The sequence below is a fragment of the Vigna radiata genome, chromosome 5 (assembly GCF_000741045.1).
Source record: "Vigna radiata var. radiata cultivar VC1973A chromosome 5, Vradiata_ver6, whole genome shotgun sequence".
Taxonomy (NCBI): Eukaryota; Viridiplantae; Streptophyta; class Magnoliopsida; order Fabales; family Fabaceae; genus Vigna; species Vigna radiata.
The window spans coordinates 23600611-23616845 of NC_028355.1; the positions used below are offsets into that span (position 1 = coordinate 23600611).

General features: G+C 31.5%; 2 protein-coding genes across 2 annotated transcripts; one reads left to right on the plus strand and one right to left on the minus strand.

Moving 5' to 3' along the window:
• The first annotated feature begins 225 nt into the window (after positions 1-225).
• On the plus strand, positions 226-3415 carry LOC106759817 (protein MULTIPLE CHLOROPLAST DIVISION SITE 1). Its single transcript, XM_014643163.2, has 6 exons — positions 226-400; positions 491-673; positions 757-914; positions 1161-1548; positions 2427-2543; positions 2654-3415. The coding sequence occupies exons 1-6, from the start codon at positions 356-358 to the stop codon at positions 2849-2851; spliced, it is 1089 nt and encodes a 362-aa protein (XP_014498649.1). The 5' UTR covers positions 226-355; the 3' UTR covers positions 2852-3415.
• A 1658-nt stretch (positions 3416-5073) lies between these two features.
• On the minus strand, positions 5074-9992 carry LOC106762246 (monosaccharide-sensing protein 2). The gene is made up of 6 exons (XM_014646033.2): positions 9653-9992; positions 9412-9523; positions 8550-9110; positions 7009-7946; positions 6232-6419; positions 5074-5689 (listed from the first exon to the last, which is right to left on the minus strand). The coding sequence occupies exons 2-6, from the start codon at positions 9488-9490 to the stop codon at positions 5245-5247; spliced, it is 2211 nt and encodes a 736-aa protein (XP_014501519.1). The 5' UTR covers positions 9491-9523; positions 9653-9992; the 3' UTR covers positions 5074-5244.
• Positions 9993-16235: the final 6243 nt, after the last annotated feature.

Here is a 16235-nt window from a genome sequence, read left to right on the forward strand (position 1 = left end):
TACGTAGTATTTGATATTTTCCAATTAAATCATTATTAAATTTTCTATTAAGTGCATGACCTTATTATTATTTTATACTATCATAACATTCACGTGTTACAATGCATAAAAACATTGTGGTTGATGAAAAATAAGAAATGGTTTTCATTTCTTTCATATAAAATAAAAAAAAAATTGATAGCAAAATCATTTGTAGATTATAACATAATTTTCACTATAATTTATATTTTCCTTACTATTTTATGTTTGAAAATATCTGTAACCCTAACATCGTAGGTTGAAGATCGGAGAAGAAGATAGAGAAAGGGAATGGAAAGTGAATGCTGCAATTGAGTTGCCACCGACACAACTTCGCATGGCCTCTGTTTGGACACTGCAATTTCGCTCGCTTTCGCTTCGCGTAAGTTTTCAATTCCACAAACACTATACATTGTTTCTCACAATGCTGATTAACGATCAAATTTTTCAAAAAAAAAATAAAAAATTGCAGCCTTGTTCCTTCACCAGTGGCACTAGTAATAACAGTATCATCACAACTAGAAATCGCATTGTTATCAGAAACGGGATCTCCAAATGGCGCTCTCGCACCCAACAACTCAAACACGATTCCATCAATTCCGTTTCCAAATGTTACCATCAACTCGTTAATTCCGTCACCATCCCCTCCTTCCTGGTCTGGTACCCTTTTAATTTCACACTCATTCTTCATTTACCATTTCTTCTTCTTATTACTGATGTTGTTATTGTTATTTGTAGCTGAATCGAAGCGGTGGAAACAATTTTCCGATCTGGGTATGTGTTGCGCTTGTGGTTTTGGTTGGAGCATTGAGGGTCGTGTCCAGAAAAAAGGAGCGTCCAGGTTCCGTGGCTGATCTTGTGAGACGTGGACAACTCAAATCTGATAGAAGAGGCATGTATGATTTTTATCCATACCCACTTATTTTTACTATTTTTTGCTTTCATTCATTCATATTATGTATTTATCTATCTAATATACTCATGAAATAAGTGGCAAACTATAATTAAGATAAACACCCACATATATTAGTACTACTTGATAAGGTTTGTCCAGTGAGATCGAGTTTCCACTTTCCTGCCTAACAAGTAACAATGATGATCCCCCCATTTGTCTATCTGCGTTGTTGTATGCATGTTTTCAGATCAAGGCCTCTCAAGTACGAAGACCCGTTCAATAATCCTTTTGTCAAGGTTGGCAAAAGCAACTCAACCGTTGAGATGTGTGGTAAGGTTTACCGCTTAGCCCCTGTTACACTTACCGAAGAGCAGCAGGCCACTCACCAGAGAAGGAGATCGCGTGCCTATCAGTGGAAGCGACCCACTATTTTCCTTAGAGAAGGGGACTCAGTGCCTCCGGATGTTGATCCTGATACTGTCAGGTGGATTCCAGCTAATCATCCTTTTGCTACCACTGCTACTGATCTGGATGAAGACTTGGCACAGAACAATGTGTATCAAAAGCATGGAGTTCCTTTCCGGATTCAAGCCGAGCATGAAGCCCTGCAGAAAAAACTCGAAGCCCTACAGAATGTAAGCTCTGGTTACAAGTAAATTTAATGGCTCCACGTCTTTTACTTAGTTTTAGAATTTCTTTTGTAAATGCTATCATCACTTTGTCCTAATTCCTAAGCATGAGGAGTAGGCGGTCTTTAAATTTGGCATTCTGGCTTATCCTCACCAAGATAGTAGTGTTTGGAAATCAACCTGTGATTCAACCAATGACCATTTATTACTATAGAACAAATCCAATATAAAACTAAGCAAAGAAGATACATCCTGACTGATATTGGTATATTTAGTACGGCCCTCTAGTCTTGAATATGAGTAGAAAACAAATTCACCATTATTAAGAAAGTTAGTAGCATTTCATTTACTATTTTCATTTTTAAAAAAAGCATATTTCTTAAACTACTCTTTCTTAAAACACGATTGCAAGAATAAAAGAGAGTTATTCGAAGTAAAACTCCAATTAAATGAAGAGCATTTTGGAGATAGTCTCATTAAATAAGATACATTTGTTGAGATTTGTTTATATTTGAGATTAGCATCTAAGACATCATTTTTTGCTTATATTAAAGATTAGAGGGAGTGTATTGGAATGACCGGGTTCAAGATTTCTTCATGTGCTGCAAACGGTCAAACCAGGCTTTGTTTCTATCCCATAACGAATTAACATTTTCATTCTTGGTATTTTGGCTGATTCAAATCCTTGATATCAGAAATTGGTATGTATGGACACCACACTACGTGTGACCTTTTTAAGTAGCTTTTAATTTTGACCAATTATATAGTCGAAATTTGGTCACCCATTCTCACATAAAAGTAATTCTCTCACTAAGATATATTGATGAAGTGCTTTAACCTAATATGCAGCGCCGCTGAAACATTTTGTATTATTTATGCTACAGGACCAGAAACTCAATAAACTAGTGATAGATCCTATCAATGCTAAAGAATTTGAGAGGCCATTCAACTCCCAAGCCAGATTAAATGAACAAGCAGAGAAGAGCACTGTAAACAATCAGGCGAGTGGTCCTACCAATGCTAAACAATAACACACGCATGCAGACATCGTTAAAGCGTTTTTGCATGATTTAGTGCACCACTGAATCCTTTTGTATTATTTATTCTACAGGAGCAGAAAATCAATAAGCTAGTGATAGATCCTATCAGTGCTAAAGAGTTTGAGAGACCGTTCAACTCCCACGCCAGATTAAATGATCAAGCAGAGAAGAGCTCTGTAAACAATCAAGTGAGTGATTCTGACTCCCCTAATATAGATAGTGACCCAAATCACTTTGAAAGTACATCATCCGAAGATCCAACTCTTTAGGTTCTTTGCACACAGCTTTTACCCGTGTTGATCCAAATGCTATGAGGCGGGCTATAGATCTCCAATAGCGCTAAATGTATGGATTTGAATTTACCCAAATTTTTTGTACTATTCATTTTGGAGTCTTCAGAGCTGTCTAATTGTATAGATGAGGGCTGTAAATATAATTCGTTCTGCATGAGCTTATTTGGGGTATAAAAATATAATTTGGTTGCAATTGCTGCATATCGTCAAGCTACGCAGTTAATCAGATTTCGCCTAACATGTCTTTGTTTTTGTGGGGAATTTTACGTGTTCTAATTTATTCGTAATGCTATTTGGTTGTACATAAAAGCCGTTTAGAACTTTCAATAACAAATTAGCAAGGAAGACGACGAAGAACGAAAACTGTTTGTTCATTGTATGTTGAAGCCCAGATACCTAATTGATGTCAGCTTAACTTAATGTTAGCTTTACTACAAAGGCGTCGCTAGGAGTTTCCTTTGAAGTAGCTATTTCCTGTAGTTTGTAATTTTCAACAACTTGTGGATATTAACATCGGAATATCCAAAACATTTCGATCAATCTCTCTCTCTCTCTCTCTCTCTCTCTCTCTCTCTCTCTCTCTCTCTGTGTGTGTGTGTGTATATATATATATATATATATATATATATATATATATATATATATAATTTCACTTGTACTTAAAGTAAGTGAAAAGGATAATGTATGTTGTGATTCTTAAGTTGATTTTTGGATTATTGTTAAGTTGAGACATGATTTCGATGTACAATTCCATATAATTATAGCATAACTGAGACCAACTTTCCTTATTTTTAATTGCAAATCTTAATTTCATTCTTAAGATGCACAGTTGCAATCTTCTACTAATAATTCCCACAGGTTATTGCTAACATTGTTATTGTCATCATCATTGTTCCGTTTTATTCTGTTTACACTTCAAATATAAATATTAAAGTAATTCCAATTTTAAATATAATTCTAATTTACGTCTGTAAATTCATGCCCCAAACTGATATTTGTAGAATTTGCTATTGTTAATACAAATTATACTAGCAGTATTTCCTAGATGCAGTTACTTGTTTCTATTACCTTCCATCGTATTTCATCATCAAATAATCATAGCCTTAAAGTTCGTTGCAGCCACATAACTTACCTTTCCAAAAGTCCGCACTGTTGAAGTCGGTAACAATAAGAATATTAAATTGAGAATGAGAATTTTCAAAAGATTGGGAAGGTCTGATAAATTAGTACTAGTGGAAATAAAGTTGCATTGCAGCACTTGCTCTTTTGTTCACCACACCCGATCTGCATAAGTGGAAACAGCATACAGGATTTGTTGGAAAATGAGTTTTGTAAGAATAAGAATTAAATATGTATGTTTTTTTTTTTTTAAATGTTAACTAGTATTTTAAATATTCCGATTTAAATTTTTTTTACTAGAGATAATAGGAATTTGTTTACAGGTCATACGAGAAAACATTATGACACGTTTCAAAGAAAATTATGTTGAATTCTTTAACCAATCTTCAGGTTAGCATGTGAAAAAAACTTTTAATGTTGTCTAAATATCTGTACACTTTCAGCCTACTAGAATTCGTCCTAGACATTATTTTTAAGTAGTTTTTTAAACTCAAAATTATCAGAAAATGTAATCGGCTGAGTGTTTCACATTTTTAGTATCTTTAAATTATTATATTTGTATTTTTTATTGTCTTTCTTCACGATCCTTCGCTTTCTTTTCTTCATGACAGCGAAGAGTGCTGGTTTCTCTTATACAAATTTAAATAGAGATTGAGTGAACACAACTTTTATCGAAAAGAGCTAGAAACGACCAAAATACCAAAAGAAAAAGCAGAGTAAAACAGGGAATTGAGGTTGTCGTTAAAGGGAGTTGTCCCCTCTAAAGTTGAAGTATAAAGAACTAAATATGCAGCAAGTGTAATTGGCCAGTCTTGAGTGGCCACTGGGACAAGAATGCGCATTAATATCGAAGGCCCACACAAAAAATCTCCTTAGCACAGTAATGAGTAAAAGTTGGAGTATTAACGGATTTTGGTCACTTGGTCAAAGATAATTGTTCAATTCATTGATGGCCAAGGGCAGAATAATGATACCTTATCAAAATCTGGTCTATCTTCTATTTTTCATGTTTTATAACGTAGCAAACACTTAACTTTTATCACGAACAACGCAAACTTTGCATCAAAGGCTAATGTGGATAATTCTAAAATGCAAAAATTTTATATTTATGAAAGAATAATACATCCATATCATATGTTTGAACATATATCCTCCTCCTCAAAATATACTTATGGCAAGCAAAATCTATAAAGACGAGATAGGGTGGGTTTCAGCAACTAAGTTATGCAGTGTATATATAACGGGTGGTGCTACTCATTCTTGGCTGCAGCAGCCTGCCTTGCACCAACAGAAAAGAATTCAGAGATGACTTCAAGGGGCATGCCCTTTGTTTCTGGAACCTTCAAAAACACAAATATCCAGGAGATGAAACAAACGACGGCATAAATGGCGAAGACACCAGCAAGCCCTAAAGAGCTGAGCATCACAGGCAGCGAGTATGTGATAATGATGTCTCCAATCCAGAACACTAGAGCACATATAGCAATGCAGAGGCCACGCACTCTAGTGGGGAAAATCTCTGAGCAAAGAATGTTTGGAATTGGTCCGTAACCCATCACAAAGCAGCAGAAATAAACCACAACGCATATAGTTGAGATTGCCGCATGGGCCACATTGCCAAAATTTACTAGGCTTCCAATGACCAAAATAATCAGTGACACAATCAGCACGGGAATTGTAGTAAGTAGCAATTGCCTGCAAGCGACGGAGTATCTTAATGACAACAAATCAAGATGAACTTAAGAATATACTAAAATATGTTGTGTTTTGAAAAAGGACACAAAATTCTGCAAATCGTTTCAAGTAACCTTTAGAATAAACCTGTCTGGAATCTACTAGTGGTCTTACTTTATGACTAATCTTTCAAGTAATCCAGTGAAACAATTGTTAAGGTTAAATTTCTCCGAGCTCCGGAAAGTTAGTTACATAGTCGGAACACACTAAAGTCTACAGGAGTCCACTTTCCTTGGTAACTATGCTTTAACTTGTGTTGTACAATGAAAGTCACTAGGATCTATGCGCCTCAAGGAGATCGACGACAAACTCTATTTTTATTCTCCATCGACCAGATAGACGTCATTAAATTAATGAGGAATAAATCTAGTTATCTAGTTCGGTACTGGTAATCACCTTACAAAATGCATGCAAAAAGAAGAGTCGCCGAATACCGGCAACCAAAAACATAAGCAGGGATACATAGGGAAAACTATACACTAGGAAAAAAACAGAAAGCGTACCTTCTGCCTGAAACATCCATGAGCTTCATGGCTAAGCCTATACAAGGAAGCATCAAGAAGGTTGTGAAAGCACTGATAAGAAATGATGCAGACTCTGAGCCAATGCCTACATCTGAAAGAAGAACTTCAACACCAGCCTCTTCGAGGATTTGAGGTGTGTAATATAGAACCCCGTTTATCCCTGAAAACTGCAGAACATGAAGAATTAGGAGTCAGTCATTGATAACAGGACATAAACTAATAAATTGATGCCGTAAACTGGATAAAGTACAAATTCAGGAAGACGCTCTGGTAGCTTTGGATACTTGAAGAAAAGAGCAAAGAATTCTAAGTCAGTCATACTCCAGTCTGGCTAATCTCATGATTTCTGTTAATACTTAAACTACATCTGAATTTTTTAACATGAACACCATTATCAAACCTCACTTCAAATGTTCTTTGTGACTTACTAGGGAACGACAAACAGTACTACAAGATCAGTAACATAACATTTAAGGGCTACAACAATAGACACTAGACACTAGATAACTACGTAAGCAGTCTTCAAAGCAGAAGGCTTGTGTAAGGTTTTGGACTTGGGTTGAAGTAATGCAATCGAAGTCCTCTGCTTCCCAACATTACCCATAAAAAATTAAATAAAATGAAGGAAGGAAAGCAACGGAAGTGTAAACAAGCATGGAGATTATGAATAGGAAAAATTACTAAATACCACCCTTTTATCATTATAATAAGCAAGGCAGGTGGAGAAGAGAATAATGAATGGTAACCAGACATTACCTGCTGAAGTATTTGTATTCCAACTCCAACAATCAATGCATGCTTAACCCCAGGTTCAAGAAGAGCTTTCCAACTTGGCCCTTTTGAAGCAGTCTCAGATGGGTGAACCATAGCAGGACCAACTGGATGTCCATCGATAAGCTCCTTGGAGTAAAGAGCAGGTTGGCTAACCAAGGCAGCAGCCTGGACAAATTCACCTTCACCAGGAACTGAAACAACGGATCCACGACGAGATGCAGAAACTCCCTCCTCATGTAAATAAATCCTTTTAAACTCTCCTTGCTTTTTTCCCTCCTCACCTTTTTCAGTCCATTTCCATGCCAGCTGCCAGCCACCACCAATGCCTGTACTACCAACTTGCTCAGCTGATCCTTGCATAAGACTGCTGTGACGCCTCATGCTGCTCAGGATACTGCCATGGGAAGGAGGAGGAGGCATGTCTTTTTCAAGGCTCGTTGTTTGACGTGAGATTAAAGGACTTTGCAAATTATCGTCAGAGTCCCCACCAGCTGCATCTGACATGTAGTCTTCACCTTCCCTTTGTAAGCTCTCTTCATCCCACTGTTCATTTTTAACATGCGGCTCAGCAGTGCTAAACATGCTTCCAAAATTTGGAAACAAAGTGCTTCGCATGCTTCCAGTTCCCGCCTCAGGGAGCTTCTCATGAATGCTACCGAACAGTGTCACCATAGGATCCATGAGGGACATGCTTTGGTTGATGATGCTTCCATGGCGTGATGCAAGGCCAATAGAACTCTGTCCAGTGACAGGTTTTGCTAACCAAGAGAGACCTGCTTGGGATCCATATAATCGAATTTTATCTTTATCTGTTCCTAGCTCCCGACCATCAGCCACCTCTTCAGCAGGGCCAATTATGTATTCTTCTATAGATGTATCACCCCCAATCCCGAGACCTTCAACCAGCAATGCCATCTCGCCTGCGTGAATTATAAATTCATAAATTGATTCATCATTGCATTGACAAATTTCAATACAGGTTGAGAATCACAAACTAATCCATGCAATGAAAAGTTCAAAATGATAATCATGTACAACCTAGTATTTTACATTGATGGTCTATGTGTACAGTATCATTTTGAGTTCTGTACACATACGAGATAAGATGCAGTTTGTAAAAGGAGGATGGCAGGAAGGAGATATGCAACTATATAGGAATTAGTTAAGTGCCCCGTAAATCTGAAGATGGTATTGTAGTGTAGTTTAATAAAAAATGTTCAAGGTTTTGAGTTGCAGCTACAGTTGCGATTTTTTTCAATTGTAGAAAATTAAAAAGAAAGGTGGCCGCAATTGGAGTCAAATGGAGTCCAAATACTTAATGTGGGGGCAAAATTGTGACTGTAGACCGTTATTTGATAAACATGATCATGACATTACAACAGATTAAGGTTGCGATTAATCGTAACTAGTGATTTCGTGTAAGAATTTAGCATTTACCTGAAATTACCAAACAGGATTCGCACAGTACATAGCAACCTAATTCAAAAAGTTGAGACGAATGCTTTTAAAAATAATCCCGTTACCTGACACGTCCTCCCTTCCGCGCAATCTTTGGAGCACCTTTTTGGCCTCCATCATCCTTCCTTTGCTGACCAGCCACCGAGGAGACTCAGGCAAGAAAAAAATTGTCAGTGCAAAATAGAGGAGCGAAGGAATAGACAGAACCCCAAGCATGAGCCTCCAGCTAGGCGATGGAGTCAACGACATGCCAAAGACCATACAATATGACAAAAACATGCCTCCAGAACCACTGAACTGAGGAAGCGTATTCAAAGATCCCCTTATTTCAGAGGGTGCCGTTTCAGATATATAGACCGGAACAAGAGTCACAGCAAGGCCAATCCCAAATCCATCAAGTAACCTCGCCAAGCACAACACATACACATTTGGGGACCAAAGCATCACCAAACCACCCAAGAAATAGAGCACAGATGAGATTATCAACATGGGTCGCCGACCAAGCCAATCCGATATAGGACCAGAGCATGTGGTGATTACCGTCGCTCCAATCAAAGACATGGCCACCACAAGCCCTTCCATAGTTGTTTGCAGCGCAAGGTCTTTCTTAATATAAACAATAGCCCCTGCAGAACAAAAATCAGTTATCCGTCAGGCAATCTTGATCACAAAGATCAAAAATTGACCAAGAATAATTATTACTCATCAAACTGACTGATAAATTTTGCACAAACCGAGCAGAAACACATCAGATTCGAATAATAAAAAAACTTGCATGCAACCAATCTAGTGGAGTGAGGTCAGATGCAGTTCTTTATACATCTCTCTGATCCAGATTGAAGTTTCACCACTTCAATCCGCGTAACAACAAGTTATATGGAAAGTGAACATAATCAGTAGTTACAGCAAGAAAAATCAGAACCATACCGGCGATGGTTGCATTATCCCATCCCTGGAGAAAATTACCGATGGAAGCGGCAATAGCGACGAGAACAGCACCCTTCATTTGCGCGAGATGAGGAAGCAGCGAACAAAGTACCTATTAAATAAGAAGCAAGAATCACGCACCAAAAAGAAAAAAAAAAAAAAACGGCTTTCTCTCTTTATTGAATCAAGCAAGCATCGAAGAAGAGAAAAGAAAAGAAAAGAAAAGGTTGTGAGTAAGTACTGATAGTTAGTTGAGATTGAGGTTGACGGAGTATCTATAATTGAGTTGGTTGGGTGAAAGCGAGAAGCAATTAAAGTATCCGAAATTTCAGATCGCTATTCTTTGCCCTTCCTCACTAACCAGTCGCCACCATCGCTACTACCGCAGAGTAAAACAAGCAAACAAACACCTTTTCTTTCTTTCGTCTGCCTACCACACACACACAGATAAACAAAATCTCTCTTTCTTTCAGTAACAGTAATACTAATTATAATAAATAATCATAACAAAGGAAGGATTTGGTTGTTCTGTTCTCTGTAATTTAAAATATTTTGAAATGATGACGATGATGATGATGATGATGGAGGTAGTAAAAGAAGAGATGTTAGCAGCTTCTTCTCTTGCATGTTGCAAAAATAATAAATAATAATTAAGAAAAAAAGAAAGTGTGAATGTGAATCTAATGATAGAGTGTGAAATGGATGGTAGGTGATTGATGGATGGAATCTGGTGTGGTGTGGTGCGTGGTGAGAGATTGTGAGTGAGGACAAAAAGGGGTCCAGCCATTGCCAGATCAGTATCACCAATTATCAAACAACGGTGATGCGCCAATCCTAACCCTCCAACACAACACACACAAACATCTCTCCAATTATTATTTTATTATTTTACATAACACTCATAATTATAATAAACCTCCTTCTGATTCAACTCATCTGGCAATGTTGGCCCAATTAAATACTTTTTTTTTCTTACTCATTCTTAATTCTCAATCTTATTTCTCGCAGAATGTCGAACACTCACCGCTGTGGGCATGTGATAATAATAATAATTCAAAGGACAGATTTACCCTTTTGTTTTTCTTGTTCACTTTCGTTCGTAATTTGAGTCTTCAAAAGTAAATAAAAAATTATCTAAGTTAACCCATTTTCTTGATAGCAATTAATTTGTGTTATCGTTTTCTTTTTGCTTCGTTTCTCATCAAACACGTAAGAGAGATTTAGTCTTCCCATGTTAAGTGTGGTGAAGAAAAAAGACATATGATTGATTGTGTCGTATTCATGTAGTTTTTTAATCTAAAGCTATTTGTCTAACATCATCAATTATGTGTTTTACACAATTTATTATGTGCATGGATAAACATATATAATAGGTTCTATTGTCTTATATAGTTAGGATCTTTTTTACAAACAAGTTAATAAAAAAAAGCTAAATGTTATAAACTTTATAAAAAAGAGTAATTTATAAAGTGCATGAACATGAAATTCCTTAAATATTTGAAGAATCAAAATATCCAAATGAGAAAATAGCACTGAGAAGTTCGAGAGAATGTTAAAAATAAAAGAGAAATTCTCCTACTAAAAACAAAAAGATAAATACAAAAATGTTTGATTGGAGAAAAACTAAACATACAACTTGTGATACATGCTACAAATGCAACATAAAAAATAATTAAGTTCCAAGTGAACATAAAAGAAAGATGTTATGTGACTGTGGAAGATTTGGACAATAACAACTAAATATGCAATATAATGTCTCAACAAAAATCGAAAAAAAGAAAATCATGTTGTAATAACTATTGTTTCTTTTAGATTGCTAAGAATTGTTTTATCATAATTATCTAATTAAAAAAATGAAAAAATATATTTATGATTTTCTAATTATTCAACCCTCGTATTGAATATAAGAGAATGAAACAAAATAATTAACCTTGCACTTTTTTTTCAAAAAATAAAAAATAAATTTAAAGTAAAAGTTGACCAAAATTCCACATTCCCAATGATCTAAAAATACAAATATCATTTCATAAAAGTAATTTAAGTTATATAAATTACCATTTGATTAAAGTAGTTGAGTTAACATAGATTTGTGTAATACTTTAGTAACATTGATATATCTAACACCTTGACCATACATTAATAATTATTCTCTAATGGACCACGAGTTTTTAATTATCATCCCTTTGACTCCGTGTTTAAGAAATCATGTATAACTATAATTACTATTCTTCTTGCTCTTCCAAAAAAAATACACAAACTGTTGAGCCTTTTCTAATAAGAAACTTTAATAAATTATTATACTTCAAAATATATTATTCTTCTATTTTATATGTTCATATATTCTAATTAGTCTCTTCTTCGCAGGTTTATTTTCTTTTTCATTAACTCTCCAATTTTAAGGATGATATATTTCTATTAAATATCACACTCTCCTAAATGCCATTCTATTGAATATCTTATATTAGTTTTGTAAATTATGTTGTTAAAGGGCATCTAAGCATTTATAAAATATTAAAAGTGTTGAAAATTATTAAAATGACTAAATTATTTAACTTGGTTGAAGCAAATTATATATATACCTTTACTTAATTTTTATTATAAATATATTGTATAAGAATCACGTGTAAATATACATAAAATTGATATACAAATGAATGGAAATTCACAAATAATTGCTAAAAAATATGCTTTAATTTTAATTTAACTTTTTAGTCAATGTAAGATTTTCAATATATCTGTGTGTTAAATTATACATTAATAGATGATCTGACGAGTGAAATAATATATCAAACAAATAATAAATTTGGTTAGGATAAATTCTAATAATGTTTTAAAATCATACTAAAAATTGAATTTTCAATCTAATTCAATATTATATATTCTAAATTAATTTTTTTTCAATGGATGTAAAACTTTCAACAACAATATTTGTAAAATATATATTTACTATTCACATAATTTTATATATATATATATATATATATATATATATATATATATATATATATATATATATCCCATTCTTTCCCATTCCCATTTTCTCTCTAAATTTAAACCACTTTCTTCCTTTAAATTTGAAGTCAAAATTTTTATAAATATGGTTATATTTTTATGAGAAAAAAATATGTATAGATGCATCTACCTCACACTATCTAATTGTCATCCGGTTGGCAAAGACAAATTACCATGTTCATCACGTGACACTCACTTTTTATTTTATTTTCTATTATCGTCTCTTTAAATAATACACATACTTCTTATACTAAAAAGCATGATAAATTTTTTAGATAAAAAGAAAGCATTATGAAACATTCATTTGTTCCATGTGATATACGATTTATGTGATCTTGCGTCAACTTTGCATTAAAATAAAATAAAATAAATCTAAAACCTTTACTTGTTAATTAAGTTGGGTTTGTCTAATGAATATAAAATACGACCATCCTATTAATTCTGCGTGTTTTTAGAAACACGTGCTTTTAGAGTCTCAACTAATCACACAGATCTTGAAGATGAATTGAAAGCCAAAAATAAATTAAAAATAACTAAAGTTAATTGACTAATTATGCAGCATAATTTTCTGACCCACTTTAAATTGTTACAGCAACCATATAAACCATGTATTGTAGGAGTATAGAAGTAATTTTTTTGTTCCTTTTTTTATGCTATATAATTACTAATATATTCATTTTAAGATAAATAAATAATGTGTACTTTACCAATTTTAATTATAAGCTCGACACAACCATGTTTAAGGATATATTATGATCTTTAAGAGTGTTAATGCATATCGTTATCACATTAAATTAAACTTATTTATTTCTAAATTAATGGCGAAAATAAGTGTAAGCTATAAACAATTAATGTGATTAATTTGAACTACGAAATAATCTTATTTTTTTATAATCTTTTATTATTTTCTATGTACATTATCATTTTGTTAGAAATTCAATAAATGGATAAAAAATGAGAAAACTGAGTGAAAAGTTTAAAAATAAAATAAAACTTGAATGTTAGAATTGAAAGAATTGTAAAGTTGAATAGTATTAAGCTTGGAGAAAAATGAATAATAGAAAAGTGTAATATGTTTTGAAGTGGGGGGGACAGAATCCTAGGTAGTTTGATTTTTTTTGGCATACAGAGGCACATGCAACATTAATTAGGTTTTGAGTGGTGTAATTTCACCTAATTCACCATGCATATTCCCTTTTTTATTTTAGTACCTCATTTATCACTTTAGTAAAAGAAAAAATAGTGTAAGCGTAAAACCACAAAATATATATAATTATAATGATATTTTTGATACATAAAAATCTTTTTATATTCATTTAATACAATTTTCTTTTGTATTCTATTTTTTTTCTTTCTAAAAGTATACAAACTTACTTTTTTTATAATTATTTTGCCTTATAATGTATGTTAAATAAATATAAATATATATCACCCTGTTATTACCATATCACTAGCTGATTAAATATTACTTTTCTTTGTTTTTCTACTCTTATTTTTTTAATTTAAATAATACAACTGTCCATTCTATTTCTTCAATTTCTTTTTCACTCTCTTCTCAATTTAAATAAAGCATAAGTTTTTTAGTTTATTTCAAAATATTTATTTATTTTACTAAGAATATTTTGATTATCTGGAAATTGTAATCATATTATTATTTAATGATATATTGTCTAAATACTTATTTTTTTTGTTATATTCAAACTCTTTTTGAAATATTGTTGAAGAAATATATTTTATTGCATAGCATAATTTATGGCACTTGGACTCGTTCATGAATAAGATTAAAAATAAGTAGTTAGATTTAAAATGGATCGTGGGAGATAAATAAATAATTTTAAAAGTTCAAAAGAGAAATAAATTACTAAAAAAACGTTATCTTATTTTGTTGATATCCTTTGAAAACTTCAATCATTAATTAGAAAAGACATAAAATAAAATCATTCCAACTAAAACATCTAGGTAGCAATGCGCACGTGACAACATTTTTTAAGATTTTGAATCCAAAAACCCTTTGTAAGTCTTCTCCAAATCTACTATACTATCTACTTTAACCCTTGTCCCAATTTACTTTAATACCCTCAACAGATTACTTCAATGCCCAACTCTCAGAAGTAAAATTATTAATATTTTTACTATTATTATAAATATTACTATTACCATTATTATAAATATTATTACTATTTATAATTTTTTATATGTTATCTTGATAATAATAATAATAATATTAATACTATATATTACTATTATTAAATAATATTATTACTATTATTAAATAATATTATTATTATTAATACTACAATTATTATATATTATTTTATCATGTTTATTATTATTATTGTTGTTTTCTATATTATTATTATTATTATTATTATTATTATTATTATAAATGTTATTATAAATATTATTAGTACGGTTAGTATTAGTATTTTTATTATTACTATTAACATTAGAATTATTATCATTATTTTAATTAACATTAGTGTTAGTATTAGTAGTATTGGTAAAATTATTATTATTATTATTATTATCATTAGTAGTACTAGTATTATCGTTATTATTTTAATTAACGTTAGTATTATTATTAGTAGTAGTAGTATTAGTAATACTAGTGTTAGTATTGTATTATTGTTGTTATTATTATATTAATTAACATTAGTATTAGAAATAGTATTATTATTATTAGTAGTAGTGTATTAATACATTAGTATTGTTGTTGTCATTTTTATTATAATTAGTATTATTGTTATTTTTTGTATTATTATTACTATTATAATTATTATTACTATCATTATTGATTGTATTATTGGTATTAGTGGGATTACTGTTATTATTATTACAATTATTATTATTAGTATTAATATTGTTATTATTATTATTATTATTATTATTATAATTACTATAGTTATTTTAATTAACATTAAACTTAATATTAATAAAATTATTAGTATTAATTACTATAGTTCTTTTAATTAAAATTAGAATTAGTATTAGTACTATTAATAAAATTACTATTATTATTATTATTAGTTGTATTCTTATTATTAGTATTAGTATTATTAAAATTATCTCTATTAATTTTTAGTGTTATTATTTCAATTATTATTAGAATTAGAATTAACAATAGGGATATAAAAACTAGTTACAGTCGAACATACAATTCTACCCATCCTCTTTATTTGACACCTGCACAAAAATTAGGATTTTTTTGTCTTTTCAAGAATACTACTGAAATTACTTTACAACCCATGTACCAATTTATTTTAACACTTTCATCATATTACTTTAATATCTATATCTCAGTAATATTATTATTAATATTTTATAATTATTATTACTATTATTATAAATATTACTATTACTACTACTATTATTATTATAAAATCCTTAATCATATTAATATTTATATATTGAAAGAATTTATTGTGTTTATCAATTTTATAATATTTTATTTTATTAGTTGTAAGTAATTTTAAAAATTTTAAAACATGAGTCATTAAAATTTTATATAATTTTCAAATAAAATAATTCATGTTTTAAAATAAAATTTTTTTAAAAATACACTACCCCATTGAACAATAAATACCAGTTACTACAATCTAATTCTTATCTTGAGAAATATATTGCAGATAAATTAGAATATTTAAAATGGGAAGATAGAGAAGAAATAGGGCAAAGGAAGGAATATTTGAAAATTGTAATAATTTGAAATGAATTGGTGATTCAATGGAGATTCTTATAATGACAAAACTCTTCTCCACAACAATGGTAGGTCCTTTCTCCATGTGCCATGCATTATCCATATGCTTCATGTC

What these genes read in the sequence shown, in the direction of transcription:
- LOC106762246 (XM_014646033.2), bottom strand. Translation starts at nt 9,490, where the DNA reads ATGAAGGGTGCTGTTCTCGTCGCTATTGCCGCTTCCATCGGTAATTTT. An exon ending in GAATACAAATACTTCAGCAG is followed by an intron (nt 6,420 to 7,008) that starts GTAATGTCTGGT and finishes CATGTTCTGCAG; the next exon opens with TTTTCAGGGATAAACGGGGT. An exon ending in ATGGATGTTTCAGGCAGAAG is followed by an intron (nt 5,690 to 6,231) that starts GTACGCTTTCTG and finishes CGTCGCTTGCAG; the next exon opens with GCAATTGCTACTTACTACAA.
- LOC106759817 (XM_014643163.2), top strand. Translation starts at nt 356, where the DNA reads ATGGCCTCTGTTTGGACACTGCAATTTCGCTCGCTTTCGCTTCGC. An exon ending in TCACCATCCCCTCCTTCCTG is followed by an intron (nt 674 to 756) that starts GTCTGGTACCCT and finishes TGTTATTTGTAG; the next exon opens with CTGAATCGAAGCGGTGGAAA. An exon ending in AACTCGAAGCCCTACAGAAT is followed by an intron (nt 1,549 to 2,426) that starts GTAAGCTCTGGT and finishes TTTATGCTACAG; the next exon opens with GACCAGAAACTCAATAAACT.